The sequence below is a fragment of the Anopheles coluzzii genome, chromosome 2, assembly GCF_943734685.1.
Source record: "Anopheles coluzzii chromosome 2, AcolN3, whole genome shotgun sequence".
Classification (NCBI taxonomy): domain Eukaryota; kingdom Metazoa; phylum Arthropoda; class Insecta; order Diptera; family Culicidae; genus Anopheles; species Anopheles coluzzii.
This window is the reverse complement of record NC_064670.1, coordinates 565911-584220: the sequence shown is the minus strand read 5'-3', so window position 1 is coordinate 584220 and position 18310 is coordinate 565911. Positions and strand designations below refer to the sequence as shown.

The 18310-nt window shown below is 45.9% G+C and overlaps 3 protein-coding genes across 3 annotated transcripts; 2 read left to right on the top strand and 1 right to left on the bottom strand.

Annotated features, from left to right (window-relative positions):
- Positions 1 to 57: 57 nt before the first annotated feature.
- On the top strand, positions 58 to 5364 carry LOC120961572 (regulator of nonsense transcripts 1 homolog). Its single transcript, XM_040385367.2, has 3 exons — positions 58 to 568; positions 639 to 1039; positions 1125 to 5364. Exons 1-3 carry the CDS (start codon positions 386 to 388, stop codon positions 4024 to 4026), a joined length of 3486 nt encoding a protein of 1161 aa, XP_040241301.1. The 5' UTR covers positions 58 to 385; the 3' UTR covers positions 4027 to 5364.
- A 104-nt stretch (positions 5365 to 5468) lies between these two features.
- On the bottom strand, positions 5469 to 7937 carry LOC120961575 (zinc finger protein 583-like). Its single transcript, XM_040385370.2, has 5 exons — positions 7491 to 7937; positions 6563 to 7429; positions 6016 to 6492; positions 5713 to 5947; positions 5469 to 5643 (listed from the first exon to the last, which is right to left on the bottom strand). Exons 1-5 carry the CDS (start codon positions 7725 to 7727, stop codon positions 5498 to 5500), a joined length of 1962 nt encoding a protein of 653 aa, XP_040241304.2. The 5' UTR covers positions 7728 to 7937; the 3' UTR covers positions 5469 to 5497.
- Positions 7938 to 7985: 48 nt separating this feature from the next.
- On the top strand, positions 7986 to 16195 carry LOC120961571 (poly(A) RNA polymerase gld-2 homolog B). The gene is made up of 8 exons (XM_040385363.2): positions 7986 to 8834; positions 9140 to 10092; positions 10210 to 12857; positions 12927 to 13639; positions 13714 to 13901; positions 13971 to 14089; positions 14176 to 14291; positions 14374 to 16195. Exons 2-8 carry the CDS (start codon positions 9475 to 9477, stop codon positions 14547 to 14549), a joined length of 4578 nt encoding a protein of 1525 aa, XP_040241297.2. The 5' UTR covers positions 7986 to 8834; positions 9140 to 9474; the 3' UTR covers positions 14550 to 16195.
- The last annotated feature ends 2115 nt before the right edge of the window (positions 16196 to 18310 follow it).

Below are 18310 nucleotides of genomic sequence, written 5' to 3'. Positions count from 1 at the left end.
TAATCTAGTTTCAGAAAACGACCAATTAATGTGGAATATTTGTCACATGACAGAAGTGACAGTTGACGTGAGTCAGGAAGCGACGATATAATCTACGTCGTGTAGGAATTTTACCCCCACATTCTGAAAACGTCTAGAGGAAAAGTGCCACTGAAACGAGCAAAATAAAATTACTCACCAAATACGAGCAGCATCGAATAGCGGAGCGGGAAGTAAAGCGCTGATCTTTGTAATCTGGGACGAACGTTGCGAGGTGTAGGGTCCATCCGGGGCTCCGTCCAGGTGGTGTTTTGGCGAACACGCAGCGCGGTATAGCAGAAAAAGATAGGTAGTTGTGCTGCGCCTGAAACAAGAGTCCGCGAAAAAACCACGAGCTAGGCAAAAGATGAGTGTCGACGCTTACGACGGAACCACGGGTTCCCAATCGTTGACCTTCGTCGATACAGAGGAGAACTATTTTGTGGGAGCCGATTCGCAGGGAACGGACTACGATTTTCGCGACTTTACGATTCCTTCGCAAAGTCAAACCCAAGCTTCGCAGCTCGATCATCTGGGCGGTGGGAGCCAGGTAAGAGAAAGCGCGGACCGTGCCGCACTCGTTTGGCGGGAGAAGCATTACGCGTTTTGCATTGTTGCAGGTGAATGGATTCGGCCGCCGCATCGGTGTGGATCCGACGAAATTGTCCGGAATTACCTCGGCCATCGGTGAGCTGCAGTTTGAGGAGGATGAGGATGAGATAGATCCAGCGGAGAATAAGGATTTACCTCCGCACGCCTGCCGTTACTGTGGCATACACGAGCCAAGTACGGTGGTTATGTGTAACATATGTAAAAAATGGTTCTGCAACGGACGCGGCAGCACGTCTGGGTCACACATTGTGAATCATCTTGTTCGCGCAAAGCACCGTGAGGTTACCTTACATGCGGACGGTCCCCTCGGAGAGACGGTCCTGGAGTGTTACTCCTGTGCCGTCCGGAACGTGTTTGTACTCGGGTTTATCCCAGCCAAAAGCGACTCTGTAGTTGTGCTGTTGTGCAGGTCAGTTGATTTCCATAGTGCATATCGTACACGTGCGATTTTGGGGCTTGGTAGCATTGGTTTGAATAAAATGTATCGCTTGCAGACAACCCTGTGCAGCACAGAACTCCATCAAGGACATGAACTGGGATCAGGAGCAGTGGAAACCGTTGATCGCCGATCGTTGCTTCTTGTTTTGGCTGGTGAAGATTCCAACCGAGCAGGATCAATTGCGTGCTCGCAAGGTGTCAGCTGCCCAAATTAACAAGCTGGAAGAGCTGTGGAAGGAAAATGTGGACGCAACTTTCCAGGATCTCGAGAAGCCCGGCATTGACAAGGAACCGCAGCAGGTACAGTTGCGTTACGTGGACGGATATCAGTATCAGAACACGTTCGGACCGCTGGTAAAGCTGGAAGCGGACTACGACGAAAAGCTGAAAGAGAGTCAAACGCAGGAAAACATTGAAATCCGTTGGGACACTGGGTTGAACAAGAAAACGATCGCATACTTTACACTGGCAAAGAACGACGGTGACATGAAGCTGATGCATGGAGATGAGCTAAAGTTGCGCTACGTCGGAGAGCTGCACAAACCGTGGAGCTGCATCGGGCACGTAATCAAGGTGCCGGACAACTATGGCGATGATGTGGGGTTGGAGCTGAAGCACAACCATCAGGCACCGATCGAGCGTACCAGCAACTTCTCGGTCGATTTCATCTGGAAGGGCACGTCTTTCGAGCGCATGCAGCAAGCGCTTCGCAAGTTTGCGATGGACGCGAAAAGTGTTTCGAACTACATTTACGCACGCCTGCTGGGAAACGTCCGTGCCGATGGTGCCGAAGAGGTGCTGTTTAGGCTGAATTTACCCAAGCATTTCAGTGCCCCCAACCTGCCCGACCTGAATCGGTCTCAGGTCTACGCGGTTCGCCACGCACTGCAGCGCCCCTTGAGCCTTATCCAGGGTCCACCGGGCACGGGCAAGACGGTCACTTCAGCAACGATCGTGTACCAGTTGGCGCGGTTAAACAGTGGTCCCATATTGGTCTGCGCACCGAGTAACACTGCCGTTGATCAGTTGACGGAGAAGATTCATCGCACGAATCTGAAAGTTGTGCGCGTGTGTGCCAGATCACGCGAAGCGATCGATTCCCCGGTCAGCTTCCTAGCGCTGCACAATCAAATTCGAAATATGGCACAAAATTCGGAGCTAAAGAAACTGCAACAGTTAAAAGACGAAACGGGTGAGCTAAGCCTCTCAGATGAGCGACGTTATCGATCGTTGAAGAAACAGGCCGAGCGCGAACTGTTGGAAGCGGCTGATGTGATATGCTGCACCTGCGTCGGAGCGGGCGATCTTCGTCTGCAGCGTATCAAGTTCAACTCCATCTTGATCGATGAATCGATGCAGTCAACGGAGCCGGAATGTATGGTGCCTGTAGTGCTGGGTGCTAAACAGCTCATCCTGGTCGGTGACCACTGTCAGCTGGGCCCGGTCGTGATGTGTAAAAAGGCGGCTAAGGCCGGCCTGTCGCAAAGTCTGTTCGAGCGGCTAGTGGCGCTAGGCATCCGTCCATTCCGGCTCGAGGTGCAATACAGAATGCACCCGGAGTTGTCACAGTTTCCTTCGAACTTCTTCTATGAAGGCAGCCTGCAAAACGGCGTGTGCGCGGATGAGCGTAAGCTCAAAGTCGACTTTCCATGGCCCTCTCCGGACTGTCCGATGTTTTTCTTGGTCACACAGGGCCAGGAAGAAATCGCGGGATCGGGTACCTCGTATCTGAACCGCACGGAGGCATCGAATGTGGAAAAAATAACAACCCGATTTTTGAAGGCCGGTATTAAACCCGATCAAATCGGCATCATTACGCCGTACGAAGGGCAGCGAGCGTACCTGGTACAGTACATGCAGTACCAGGGCTCATTGCACTCGAAGCTGTATCAGGAGATCGAAATTGCCAGCGTGGATGCGTTCCAGGGACGCGAGAAAGATATCATTATCATGTCTTGTGTGCGGGCGAATGAGCACCAGGGCATCGGTTTTCTGAACGACCCCCGTCGGCTGAACGTAGCTCTGACCCGTGCCAAATACGGTATCATTATAGTGGGCAACCCGAAGGTACTGGCGAAGCAAGAGCTGTGGAACCACTTGCTGAACTTCTACAAGGACAAAAAGGTGTTGGTGGAAGGATCGCTGAACAATCTGAAGGAATCGATGATTCAGTTCACCAAACCGAAAAAGATCATCAATACGCTCAATCCCGGATCACATTTCATGACCAATGCCATGTACGACGCAAAGGAAGTGCTGGGCGGTGGTTATTTTGATCGCAATCCCGGACCATCAACAAGTTACGCGCATAACCCGTTGGCAGGGTACGGAAACGCGAGCGCTTACCACCAACAGCAGGGAGGATTTGTGGATGTGCCGGGCCACGGTGGAAGCGGTACTACTGCCAGCGCGAACACACCGCTAGATGCGTTTATGCGTAAGGTGCACGACCCTATCGGCTACATTTCGCCCCAGCGCACCCATCCTGCAGTGAGCAATATGCCAGTCCCGGTGGGAATGTTCATCAATATGTCGAATGCTCCCTCTCGCTTCTATCAGCAGCAGCAGCAGGCAGCAATTCAGGCGGCAAAGCAAACTCGTCGCCCGGTGGTTGGTAAGACGGCTAGCCAACTGCTTGCATCTGGCTCAGTATCGACATCCAGCGGTGGCAAGTCGAGCCGTCCACGTCCGATAGGCCCACCAAGCAGCAGCGGCAACAATGCGCACATCAGCGGTACGGCGAACGCATCGCTTACGCAGGGCATGTCGCAAAACATGTCTCAGCCGGGCTTTAGTCTATCGCAGCAGCCAGAATTTTCGCAGGATTACATGGGCGAGTATCAGTCACAGATGGATAACATCTTGTCGCAGGAGTCCAACTATCACAGCCAATCCGGGCCGGGCGACCGTCTGCCGTTCGAACTGCACTCGAGTTCGCAGTTTTCCCAACCCTACTGATAAAGCTGGACTGGCGGAACAATTTTAAAAGCTGGAATGCTAAACCGATGCAAAGCTATCATTCAACACATACGACACGGTGAACCATACAGAGGGAAGCACGATTTTATCGAGCGAGCAAATTCATGCAAAGGCTTGCTCGAGGCTTACGACAAACCCGTAAGAGCAATCACAGCGTGGTGCGAACCGTTCGCAGGCCATTAAATGCATCCGGCAAAAGCTGTTTGTCCGAGAGGCGGAATGAGTGCCATTTCGTTGGTAAGGATAACAAACGGGACTTAACTGTGGACCGATGGCGGTAACCGTTAGAGAGCAGGGAATTCATTGACTCTAACGAAGGTCTCGAATCGGGTTGCATCTCACTCGCTTGCTGGTAAAGCGGACAGCGGTAAGGATACCACAATCAGCTCCAATAGCATTGTTGGCACAAAAGGCTTTGCACAGGATGTCTCATGTACCCTGGCGCATTCAGTAATCTGAAACGAATGGGCTGAGCAGTAAACAACTAACATCCAACGGCCAGCTTAATGGTTAATGATACCAAAGTATTGTGGGCGGTTTGCCGTGATTTGCTGAATGGACATCTCCATTCTGCAATGTAACAGCTCAAAGCTCACGGCTGTTTTGTGGCTGCTGCTGTGTGTTCTTTTGTTCTATTGTTTTGTCTGTTGCATTCGTAGTTCCAACATATACTTTTTTATAGACGAATGGTCTGACCCATCAGTTTTCTTTATTGCGCGAAAAGGCCATTATTGAATGAGAATAATGAGCGTATTTTTCCCCAAACTCAAGTACAAACAACAAATTAGAGTGCATTGGTTGAGGATTGCTCTCGTCAGCGATTGACTGCATTTTTCAATTCGTTGTCGATCCTGTGCTCCTTAACTGGTGATCGTTAGGGAACCTTTTCCTGAGCAACAATCGTCCAATTGAAGCTATGTCACCATCAGGGTGCATTTTGCAACTGTGCACTATTATTCCAACAGCTCACACACTACACGCGATGTTACAGACATCGTACGATGTGACAATACAGCGTTGAAGGTAAAACGCATCCCTCGTTTCGGTTATTTGGTTCATCAGCTGATTATTTTGAGTTCTTTCAATTAAGTACGGTATAGAGAGGCAGGTAGACAGAATACGGTCACACCCAAGACCATGAGGCCGTATTGAGCATGTAGCACTAAGTTTGCCGATTCAACTTAAGGTATCTACAGAACGTATTCACTCTGTGCTCTGAAGAAGCTTAAACATCTCAAAATTCTTCACCAGTGGATAGGCTACTATTAGATTCCGTCTTTTTGTGTTGGCCAATAAAATATTTTGTTTTGAATGCAACTTGCACGGTAGGGGTTTAACACTTTTATCCGAAATTTCTAACGCATCTTCAACCCCGTTTCTTTGCTGAAGATTGTACAACAACGACGGCACGCCAATGATTTTATTGTGCAAGCCAACATGTATTGGTTTGCTAATTTTTCTTTCGATCGTGTATTTTCCTATGCGTGTTGCGATTGGCTGAACTGCTGAATTTCCGATTGCACACCTCACAGGAATAGTTTTTCTCTCCTGTATGCACATAGTTGTGCATCTTCAGCTGATAGTTGGTAGGGAATGCTGTGAAGGAATCAGTTGTGAGCAGATTGTTTGGATCGATTTGGTCTATGGTTACCATTTCTGACGTACCTTTTTCACACAAATTACAAGCAAATGGTTTTTCGCCCGTGTGGGAACGCATGTGAACGGTAAGATGGACGCGCAGCATAAATCGTTTCTCGCACACCGTGCACCCGTACGGCTTTTCCTTCGTGTGTGTTCGCATGTGGATGAGGAGATCGTGATTCGTGGGTAACGCTTTGCTGCAAACGGTGCATACAACTTTCTTCACCTTTTCCTCACCGGTGTGTTGCCGCATATGGCACTGCAAGGAACCGAAGTTGGTACGCATTACCTTTGGTTGAATGATTGTTTCCCGTTTCTAATACCTACCTGTAGTTCTCCCTGGCTTGGGTAGGCTTTTTCGCAGATTTTGCACACATAGGGCTTTTCTCCCGAATGGGTCCGTATGTGCACTGCGAGATTGCCATTTTGATTGAACCGTTTCTGGCAGTAAGGGCACTCGAACGGCTTTTCGTTAGTGTGAATTCGTCCGTGTGCCTTCAGCTGCCAAGATAATTTGAAACCCTTCTGGCAAACGTTGCACACGTGGGGCCGAGGATCGCTATGCACCTTTTGGTGCGTGTTGAGCATGCTCCGCGTGGTAAACCGTTTATCGCACAGCTCGCAGCCGTACGGTCGCGAACCAGAGTGTCGTCGCATATGCACGTTTAGTAGGGCTTTTTCGTAGAACCGTGCATCGCAAACATCGCACACGTGCGACTTTTCTCCAGTGTGCCGAAGCATATGATTCTTGAGTACCGACTTTTCTGCAAACTTTCTCGAACACAGCTGACACTCGAAGCGTTTCTGAAAACGGAATGGAGTGAGATGGTTAATACGCAATGGTTGTGCACACACCGCAGTGGGTAACATTTACTTCCGAGTGCTTACGATCGACGTGCTTTCGGTACAACCGCCGTTTGCTAAACTGTACATCGCATATCTTGCAATACATGGTATTGATTTCATTGGCGTCTTCGCTTTTGGGCCGTTCTCGCGGTTCCTCCGCTTCCATCGAGGCGTGAATTAGATTATTCAAATGCTCTTGTTCCAGCTGTTCCTCCTCCTTACTACATGGTACGGAAGACGCCAGCTGATTTTCCATTATTTGAATGTATTCCTCCGTAAGTGCATCTTTCAGATAGTCCACATGGATTAGCTCGTCGTCTACATTTTCGTCAACTATTTCTACATTTTTCGATATATCAGCACTGCTGTTGCCGCTTATGAATTCCGAAAGTTCCTGCTTCAGGGTGCGAAGAATGATAGATTCCCTTAACGACTTTGCGGTGGAGGGTTGGTCCGAGGTAAGTTTATCTGGTGCCGGTGTAGCAGTTGACATGGTTAGTGCAGTGGTAGGATTAACTGTTTGCAGGTTTTCCTCAATCGCAGTAGCTTTGGGGCTCGTATCATTAGCTGTTAAATCGCTGGGCGGAATATTAACAGCATCCTCGGGTCGGTCATCCACTAGCGTGTTGTCGTTTGAATTTACAAGCTGAAATCGTAGTTCCTCGATAGGTACAACAACGGCGGACGTTTCTGAGTTGCCGTGAAGGTCCGTTACCAACACATTTAACACCTCATACTTCGTTTCGCTGTCTTGTTTGATGACGACCGACTTCTCGAGCAGTGATCGGATCGTAGCATCCGATGCTTTGGTCATTTGCTGAAAGTTGAAGCTTCTTTCCAGCTCCAAACAACAGTCCGTACATATATGACACGGAAGTCCATCGGATTCGGCCACCTAAAAGGTCAAGCATTTACTTCTTTCTTTCTGGGACAACGTGACTAGCAAAGGAGTTTACCGTAATGCGAGTGCAGCTCATGATGGTATCCGCCAGACAAAATTCGAACAAATCTTTAAGCTGATCCTTTTCTCTCTCCACCAGGCACGTTCGACAGACTCGATCAAGGTAAATGATTTTTGGATCACAACCGGATGCAGAAACTGTTCGCAGGGCTCGCGATAGCTCGATCTTCATTGGTGCTAGTTTTGTTGGGGGTGTTGCGTTCATCTTGGCGTCGGGCGACTTGCTGTACATCGTTGCACGATGTACATATTTCAGGACAGCCAAGTAGTGAAAGATATCGGAAGGAAATTACTTCTAATGTTTACGGGTTTTTTTTCTACGCCGAGCGTTCCTGTTATCTATGTGATGTTTTGATACATTGACAGCTGCTCGGCCATTGTTTACTTTTAGAGACGAAGCTGCGGCCCACACGTTTCACAAGGTGTTTTACGTCAACTACCGTTCCATACGTTGCGTATGGCAGCCTTTTATGGCAGCCAAAATGTAGACTATTATGTGGCAGTAAGTGAGCGTGTTTGTGGGTAATAATATGGCCTGTGCTTTTGTAATTGTAATCGTGTTGTACCGATCCATGAGATTTTAATAGATTTTCTTTACCACTCTATAATAGCACACTGCACCCGGCATGAACCGCATCTGTCATCTGGGGTGTGTTAGCTAACAAACAGCGATGCGCAGTGTGGTCAGCAGCCAAGTACATTTGCAAGAACAATGCCTCACTGAAAAGATGGGCTCGGGAAGCTTATGCGCTAGAAAAGATTTGTAGTTGAAACTGCCTAAAAATTGTTCCGGGAAATTACTTCGGATATACCGCCATCGCGTACATAGAACATCCACCGAATAGCGGCAGCAGCAGCAGCGATTCAAAGTGTTTGTGTGTGTGTGTGTATGTATGTGTGCGCGAAGATTCGTCTTGCGGGCGTTTCTCTCTCTCCTCGGTAGATTTGATGGCACGGGTACGGTTCCGTCGCCAAGTGCAGTTTGCAGCCATAGTTTCGTCCCTGCCAAAAGGAGTGTGAAAAGATCTTCTAGTAGAGTATCTCTTAACGGCGCACGACGGCGGTTGGTGGTGGTTGTCCATTTTGGGTTTTTTTTTCGCTTTACTTCACGTGGACGATAATGCAATGAATCGGTGCTGTGCGATTTCAGCGGTATCATATCGGTATCAAGCATGAGCATAAAACATGAGCGTGAAGATCGGAAAACTGAAATGAGCGAAACCCCCGGAGTCGTCGATATAGAACACCTTAGGCAAATGAGCCATTCGTACGAAGAAGTTGTGTTTCGGTTGATAAAAGTAAATGCGGAAATTGGCTGTGGCTCACAAACGAAACGAAGGTAAGGTTATATGATGCGGTAGGAGGCTTCAAACGCATGCTGTTTTTTTTTCATTCGATTGTCAACGCTTCACAGAACATTTCGGTGAAGATGGGGTGGGTTTGGTTGAGCCTGGCTAACGATTGTTCGCATTCAGCTCGCAGCATTGACATGGTGGTAGAGAACACCAAGTGAAGTTATTTCCATAGCTAGCTAGCTGTAAAAACTTTGTATCGAGATATAGGGCAAGGGACGACCACTGTAATTCCCGCTTCCCTCATTGCCATTGCTAACATTTATCTAATATGTATTGCTTCTCGTTTTAGGATACACTGTAGCTGGCTGATTACAGGAATTGTTCCATAAGTTGATCTTTATTCGGAGAACAAAATTAGGTGGCGATTAATCACCGTATAGCGTAGGACAGATGAAGTAATGTCTAACCATTGCACTGCTTCCGATTGCTCAAAAACTACAAAAGCGATCTAACTCGAACCAACTGCAAGGATATTCAAATAGTTCCTTTCGTTTTAAGAGAAGCTGTATTTATGTATATTTATTATTCACACTGTTTAAAAAAAATGCATGCGCATATTGTATAAGTCGTCGTTAGCGTACGTCATATAAATTAAAAACACTCTGCGACTGATCCATTGCAAAAATGCCCATCAGCCTGTGTCTAACGAATTCGTGTGGCTCACCGTCTACCGTCGTGCCAGAGGCACCGCAAACGACTTGCACGGAGATGGACCGAGAGCGACAGAATGTAAATGAAGATAATTGCGAAAAACAGTCCAACTCCAACAAAGTGTTTAAAAAATCAACCCTGCCACAGTTCCCGTCGGCGACGGTTTCTATGATGTACGGCTCGAGCAAGAGTAAAAAGTACTACAATAATGCGTCCAATCGAAAAAAACAGCAGCACATCATCGATAGTTTGAAATCATGGAATCTCAACATAGCACCTAGTGGCCTGGACAAGTCCGAAGAGGAGTCAGTGGCAGTAACCATCGCATCGAATCAGAAGAAAGAGTTTGCGTGCCCTTCCGCGTCCACATGCCCGAACGCTGATGGGACATTGGATGATTACGAGCAAGACAATAGAGCGGCGGGCTTTATCACGGAAAGCATCCGCAAGACTTCGTCGAAAAAGAAAGTGCCGGAATTTATTGGCAATAAGTTTAAACCGGAGGAAGCGAAAGCGGAGCATCCGTTGGCTGTGGTATCCAAGGTAGACCGAGACAATGCTACTAATGAAATGGGGCACAAAAATACTAAGGTAAGTAAAGTTATATAAAATGTGTAGTAGGTGTTGCTAGAATTTATCTTTTTTGTGCGAGTTCAACTACTATTTTAATAATTTTTTGTTGTTGGGTTTTCTGCTTTATCTATGAAGCATGAAAGATCTCTCGAATCTGCTGCTGCAGAAGAGGGTGACGTCGGAAGTGTTGTTAATAATCATGCGGCATCCTCTCATCTCGCCGACACGTTAACCGGTTCGAGGGCAGAAATGTATTACGGACGTGCTGGTAATGTGCCACCTGTAAAAAAAGCCCCGACTTCATTGCATCCGGAGTTCCAAGCTCCATCGTCCTTTGCTGCAAAAGCAAATCAACAAAAACACTCACATAAATCATATGTTCGCTCATCCAGCCATTGTACTGCTGCCAGTCCCGCAAACGTACCGATCAGTGCGTCTGCAAATAGCTCGGAAAAGTCAGCAACAGACGGAAGCCGAGAGGTTAAAGAATCTGGATCATCTACCGCTGATCAAACCCATGTTTCAGTGATGTCTCTGATGTTGCAGGGCAACTCGAAGCAGCAGCAGAATGAGGCACTTCGTTTGAAACAATTCACTAGTAATACGGCCGTATCTTCCGTCATTTCTAAAGCTGGCCATTCAAATCAACATGTTGTTACTCCAAATCAAGCGTCATACATTCCTACACTTGGGTCGCAAAATCCATCAAAACAGCAGGTACTGATTCACAATGCACAGGACCACCATCAGTCGTTGCAACAGCACAATAATACCGTTCCTCATCAATATTCGTATGATTTTTTACGTGATGTCGGTTTAAAAATGTCCCTCTGCACTGTTACCAATGGAGCAAGTAACAACAGCTCATCGGGCGACATTGCGATGTACCGTGGTTCGACGTCTCAAGTGAACTATAATTTTACTCAACAATTCCAGCAGCATATGATGCAGCACCATCACAATAATCAGCTGCACCAGCGCAGTTCCCGGCAGTCGCCGCACCAGCAACAACCGCTGGTACAATTGCATAGGATTATTCCACAGCACACGGGACAGTACAATCGTTCCCAAAGCATGTACGGTGGAGATGAGCTAGCTACGCAACAGTGCGGAATGGTCGAATCCCAACCATATTCCAACTATGCACTGATGAATGCGGGTGACGGACACAACTCCATGAACGTTGGTAAACATTTTGAAGTATCTTCCTACCTGTACAACCAAAACGGAGGTGTTCATGCGCAACACCAAGCGGTACATTACACGCAACAGGCGCCGGAGCACCACGTTCAGCAGATGCATACCAACTATCATCAGAATAACAACTATCAGTATCACAACCGCAACGGCAATACCGGCAATGGTGGGGGTGGCAATCAATTAAGCTACGTTTCGCAAGGCGTCACAAGGGCCATTGGTACGGTAAATGGTAGAGACGATCAAGGAAGGACTGGTGGTGGTGGTGGTGGTGGTGGTAAAAAGCACTGGAATACTCACGGAAAAGGAAAAAATGGCTCCATACAGACAAACGGAAATAAACACGTGAACAAAGTGCAAAACATTGGTTATGGATATCGAAAAAACTATAACCATTACTATAATCATACTGCTGCTGGTGGAAATCACTACTACGAACATATCACGATGCAGCCGCATCAGCAGCAACAATCACTGCAGCAACAGCAACAGCACCACCCTCAGCATCATCAAAATCATTATAAACAGCAACATTTGCACCGCAACCTTGTATACGTCCGTGGTTATGATAGAGGGCATGGTGCTGCATCTTCAAGCGAATTTACCAACGCGAATCAGCAGCAGGAGATAAAACAAGCGGAAGTAGAGCGTTCTACATCACCGAAACAAGCAGGGGATGGAAGTGCGGTTGAAAAAATTATAAATTCAGTAGCAGCAAAAGAGAATGATGGCCGCAACGAATCATCATCCACAGATTCAGTACCCTCCGATACACAACAACAACAGACGGTGGCCAATAATGCTTTTCGTGGGGCGGAAGACGTGCCGGATACCACGAAGAACTCTGAATTGCACATAGAACGTGTTTATAAGGCGACGAAAAGATGTAGCGTTCCTCGTTCGTCATCGTCTTCTTCGGTAGTGTCGATTCCGTCGACAGACTCATCGGTGCTGTCTAGTAATACATCTCAAACACATCTGTTGGAATCTACACACGCCAATGTACCCGACTACGAATCGGATTCGTCCCATTCTTCCGAGTATCCAGAGGGTACGTATCGCTATTTGAAGTACAATGAAACGAACGAAGAGAAAGGGTTCCGGTCGTCATCGTCCACCTCATCAGGAATATCGTCCTCCTCCGCATATCCGACATTGACCGAGTTTGTCCCTTCGGCACCTTCGTCTCTGCATGCGTCAACCGCGGGGCTGGTTGGTGAATTTATCGTTCGAAGTCAAAGTTTTCATGGCTCACATCAGAACCTCATGACGTACACTAGCAGTGGCGGCGGAAGTGTTGGCGACCATAGCCCTCCAATTGGCTCGCCGAAAGGAACATCGAGAACTGTTACGGGCACCCAGTCTGTGCCGGTGTTTGGAGAACTGTTCGGTAACGCTAGCCATAGCCATCCGAACCCTATCCAATTCATAAATAGCCAGACGGCAGGAAGTTTTGGAAGTAGCTCATCTTTGGAACTGGCACTGCAAGCAGCAGCCGCCAGTTCTTCAAGTTCGTCGTCGCTGTCTGCGTCATCGGTGCCGCCCAACGATTCTCAGTCGATGCAGAGCGGACATCCAAAGACACGGTACTTATTTTGCGAAGCTTGCGAAAGTGAATGTGTCGTTTACCTTGTATTATTTGTTTACTTCTACAGCAGTCAATCGGGACGAACATCACCCGCCACCAACACACATTACCGGTCGCACCGATCGATGGGAACTAATGTTGCTGGATCTCTTTTCAGCACCACCACTAAAGGACAATCGTCCGCCGGTGGAAGCGTGCGCAAAAATAATCATGTTTCCATGAGCTATGTACATCGTTCATCATTGCCCGCCGATTTTCAATACACACCGGCAGATCGATTCATTCAGCGTGCGGATGATGTCGAAATGAAGTCTCCGCCAGTTGCGCTCACTGATGGCAGCATTTGGGACAATCTATCGTTAGCGATCTGGGAAAAGTTCACTGCTGCCCAGCAGTCGGAGGAGAAATATCTTGAAAAGATGCAACTATGGCGCGATCTGTATATCTCGATCAAGAAAGGCTTTCCGAAGTATAGCCTTTATCTGGTCGGCAGCACGATCTCTGGCTTTGGTGCTGACAGTTCAGATGTGGACATGTGCCTTGTTTCGCGGAGCGCTCCCAGCTGCTACGATCCTCGCTTGGAAGCGTTGCTCAATTTGTCACTGGTGAAGGAATATTTCATGAGTATGCCATCGTCAAGCTTCAACGACTTCAGCTTGATTCAAGCGAAAGTGCCAATTCTCCGCTTTCAAGACAGCAAGCACGGCATTGAGGTGGATCTGAATTTCAACAATTGCGTTGGGATTAGGAATACGCATTTGTTGCACTGTTATTCGCAGAGTAAGTACATGTGAGATAAGTGGTGTATCTGAGAGCTACCTGGTGTAACAATGTTGGCTGATGAATCTTTGCAGTGGACTGGCGCGTTAGACCGTTGGTGTTGGTGGTAAAGTTGTGGGCTCGGCATCACAACATAAACGATGCTAAAAACATGACTATATCCAGCTACTCTCTGGTATTGATGGTTATTCATTTCCTGCAGTACGGAACAAGCCCACCAGTTCTTCCATGTTTGCATGCCTTACATCCTGAAAAGTTTATGGTGAGTTGTTAGCTACCCTTGAAAAGCGGCCGTATTCAACTATGTTGTGGTTATTATGCATTATTACAGAAAATCATCGACATCCATAATATAGAAATGATCGAACGCATCGAACCATATCACACAGATAACAAGGAAAGCTTGGGAGAATTGTTGCTAAGTTTCTTGGATTATTATACAAAATTCGAGTAAGTATATGTGATGGTATATGATGTATCGTGGATACAGCTACAGGCATCTGTATCAGTAAATGTTTTTGTCCATTTTATTTCAGTTATGAACACTACGCTATATCTGTAAGAACAAGTACCATCATACCGATAGAAGAATGCCGTCTAGCAAGAAGCTACAAAAATGATCCTCACCATTGGAAGCATTTGTGCATAGAAGGTAGGTTGCAGTAGAAGCTGATTGAGAGAGAAAACAAATATAATCTCTTTCGCCGTATGTTTTCCCTTCCATTTCTTTGCAGAACCGTTCGACTTTACCAACACAGCTCGGTCGGTATTTGATGGTGATGTTTTCGAACAGATAAAGTCCACCTTTGCAACCTCGTGGCGGATGCTAAAAGATAGCAAAAGCTTGAGTGTTTTATTCGGCGAGCCATTATTTACTCCGGTCACTTCGACACTGTCTATAACATCGTGATCATTAGTCGCTTGCATAAGACTGGAACTTTATAATGTACATCGGACGTTTAACGTGCTTGGTGGCATTTGTGTTACGATTTCGGTAGGATGTATCCGTGCAAATGGAATCCAAATACCAGAAAAGTGAACGAAAATTGTGTGAAAAGACTGATGTAAGAAATACTGCTGCACGGGTTTGCCCCGGCAGGAGTCGTAAAGAAAGTGCGCAGTGCGTCACAGGAATACATTTATCAATCGCCTAAGATAAATGATAAACTTGTCCCAAACAGAAGCCAAGCTCGCATTGTTACAAGTATTTGGATTTAATAAGCTATAAACTCGCTGCCATGTTCAAGCAATGTAAGGCTTAAGCAATACAGTAATACTGGTGATTGTTACACATATTATCGTTGATATCAGAGGACATGCAATGATTAGGCGGTTTCTTAATATTCCTTGGACGCTCCTGTAGTTTATGCACAATTATTACTATGAGTGGTACTAAAAACAAAGAAAAAAAAAACTCTAGTGAAAGTGGAAAAATATACAAAGAAAGAAGATATAGGAGAATGTTAAACATAAGAGTGAATAAGAAAAAACAAACCAAGGTGATGTCCAGAAATTACTGGAAAGTATCATGGAATGATCTCGTTTAGTAAAACTTAAACAACCAGTTATGGTGCCATTAAAAAGAAAAGAAAAAAAGTGAAAACACAAGTATTGAAAAAGAGATCCTATAGCAAATGGGTAATCGATGCTCGTCATGTTGGATCTATATGATCTGCGAATAAACAAAAAGAGTACTATACTACCTTGTGAGGACCAAAAAACATGGTTTAATAGTAGAAGTAGTAGTTAGGAAGGGGGGGAAGGGAGGGAAACGTAGCATGATGGCATTTTACACATGTCCACATAATGCTCTAGTTAAAGAGAGGAGTTGTCGTGGCAGAATTCACAGTTAGTATGATCGTGAGTGTAGAGCGCGTCTTGCTGGAAGCATTGATTCCGAGAAGAAAGATACTTCTTTGATACAAAGGGTTTTTTGTCTTCTAAAACCTAAACACTTCTCCAGAGTGAGAATTTGCTACAAACGTTGAACGCATTAGAAAACTAGCAATTCATCCAGAGATCATCATGATAAGCAATAGATGAAGGAATATGTAGCAAAACAAAAGGAAAGACACACAACATTTCGCCAATGAAACAAAAAAAAAAGGTAAGCGCGCATCGTCACGAATCTAAAGCAATACTTTATTGAATGAGTCTCTGTTTTAAAAGTAGACGTGTTTAAAGGTAATAAGAAATATGGCTGTGAAATCAGAGATATAAAACTACTACTACTAGCATAACGTACGCGCCTGGCTGGCTGAATCGGGTCGAGTGTATTGATACTGCCCAAGTGTTACGAAAAAAAAACAAATGTCTAGATTCCGAAGACGAAACACGATAATTTATATTATATTTTTAGAGTTAATTTATGCAGCGTGAGTGGTAGAACAGCAGAAAGATGCTTGCGTCATGTTGTTGAAATGCGTCCGATCTGCTGATGAAAGAGGATTTCCGGAGCAATAATCGAACAGCGATTAAATGCTAGCATTTCATTTAACTCATGTTTGAGGAATAGAAAATGGAGGCAGAAAAAAAGAAAAAAAAACAAATAGCAAAGTAGAAAATATTTCAACAACTGATGAGAGAAAATATGCGCAAATACTAAATTGAAATGTGAACCATCTTTATGGAATGAACAGAAAAGGAAAAAGTAAGATCCCAGCTTGCAGTGGCAGTGGATAGGGATACGGAAATGAAGTGAGGAAGACCGTGAGAGTGAAAGAGCGAGAGATGAACGGATGAAGAAGGGTGTTAACGGTATAGAAGGGCCTTTGCAAGGCAGAGCGAAGAGTGTTAACGGTATAAAAGTGTGTGGAGTCTAAATTTTGTAAAACTCATTTTTGGCGCTGCGAACGAAAAAAAAAATCAAGAGAAAAAGAAAAAAAATCAAGTAAATAATTCGTCATTCCAAATGAATATAATAGTAATGCTCTTTTGACTATCATATAGATGACACTAGACAGCGAGGTTTGCGAAGTTATCGTGGAGCACAACATTGGATATGTTTTTGGTTTCAGTGATGTGGAATTTTGTTTTAATAATCTCGTGCACCGTGTATCGTACGTGCTGAGTAGCCTGTGCTTAGTTGGGCTCTGTTTTTCTTCTCTTATGCGCATATCTTGGTGCAAATGGTGCCGATGTTGTTGATGTGCATAAACCGAATATGTTTAATGTCACTACGATAATAACAGTGTGCTTTGGAGATGTGCTGGTATTATACGAATTCTACCAAAGCGTTGTTGTTTAGCGGCCCAGGCAGAAGGACACTGTACTGGGTCGATGAGAGTGTTTTGCTCCAAGCGATGCAGTGATGTGTGTTGTTATTTTGTGCCACTCCTGCATCTAGGTGCATATTCCGCCGTGAGCATTCGGTATAACGCCCTGCGAACGACGGAATAGATTAAGTGTAGATGAATATGGTACGTATATTTTCGATGTTGCAGGTAGAGAAATGGGTGCATACATGAATGTGATTCTGGGTTGTGTATGACAAATACGTAATGGTGAAGCTCGATATTGGTTTGTACTTTAAGATTACTTGTGCGCGGAAAATGTGTGTTCCAAATTACTGATCCGTTCCACTTATTTTCGTAGTAACCCCGCTTAAAGACTGTGGTGTATTGTACACCGGTAGTGCAGTCAATGCTTTGAGATACATATGTGTAATTTTTATACTTTATATTGAACAGTTACATTTTATGTATATCGCCATTGATAGAAAGACGAAACAAATGCCGAATCAGCTCGTAAAGATGAAGCCAGCCGAACAAAGTGCTTATCGGCGGGGTGTGGGTAACGACATTTTGAAGAAAACCTGCGAATGTCGTAAAATAGGCTGGCGTAAAAAAGTTGTTCGCATCAACGCCTACCCATCCGTCGTTAAAACTGCATCGTGGTTAATGGGCTGTGGTATGTGCGTGCGGGTTTTTAACGGAAGAATCTCTGGCCAACCGCACCGGCATGATGCCTATCTATCTATAGTATCTAATTTGTCCGAGACGCGCACCGGTGGGTAAGCGAGCGTGAGCGTGTTCTTGTTCTTGTGTGTTCGTAAGTCGTTAGGATATGACCACGGGAGAGAGAGAGAGTCGCATCCGTGATCGTCCTTTGTCTTGCTGGGCGAGCCGAGTTGCCAGGCAACGTCCCACCAAGTTTGGGAAATGATTGGGCATAGTCCGTTTTTATCGCGGTCATACAGTGTGCGTTGGTGTTTTATTGACTTCCTTCCGTAACACCGGGTGGTCAGTTGACGGCGAGGGTAACATTTTGATGTTTGTTCTTTTCTTTTTGTAGATAAGTGAAATAGGCTTTCCTTTTTGTTTGTGCCAAAGGAGGAAGGCTTGGGAAAGGGGAAACCCGCACTGCACACTATCGTCAGTGTGGCACGTTTCGCTCAAAATTGCCATTCGCAGAGTTTGGGACTCCGGCAAAGTTTGCTATTGCTGGGATGATGGTACGTATGGCGCCGGTATCGAAAGCTATTGATTTTATGTTTTATTGAACAGAATGAACCATAAAAATAAATAATATCAAGCCTAGCTTGGCTTGAATCATTGAATACCGTAGTTTCGTTTTGTGCTGCTAGTCTTACATGTTGGGGTTGGGGTTATGTTTGGGGGAGGTTGTCCTGGATTGAAACTCGTTCGTCAACATGAAACATGCGAAGAGGTA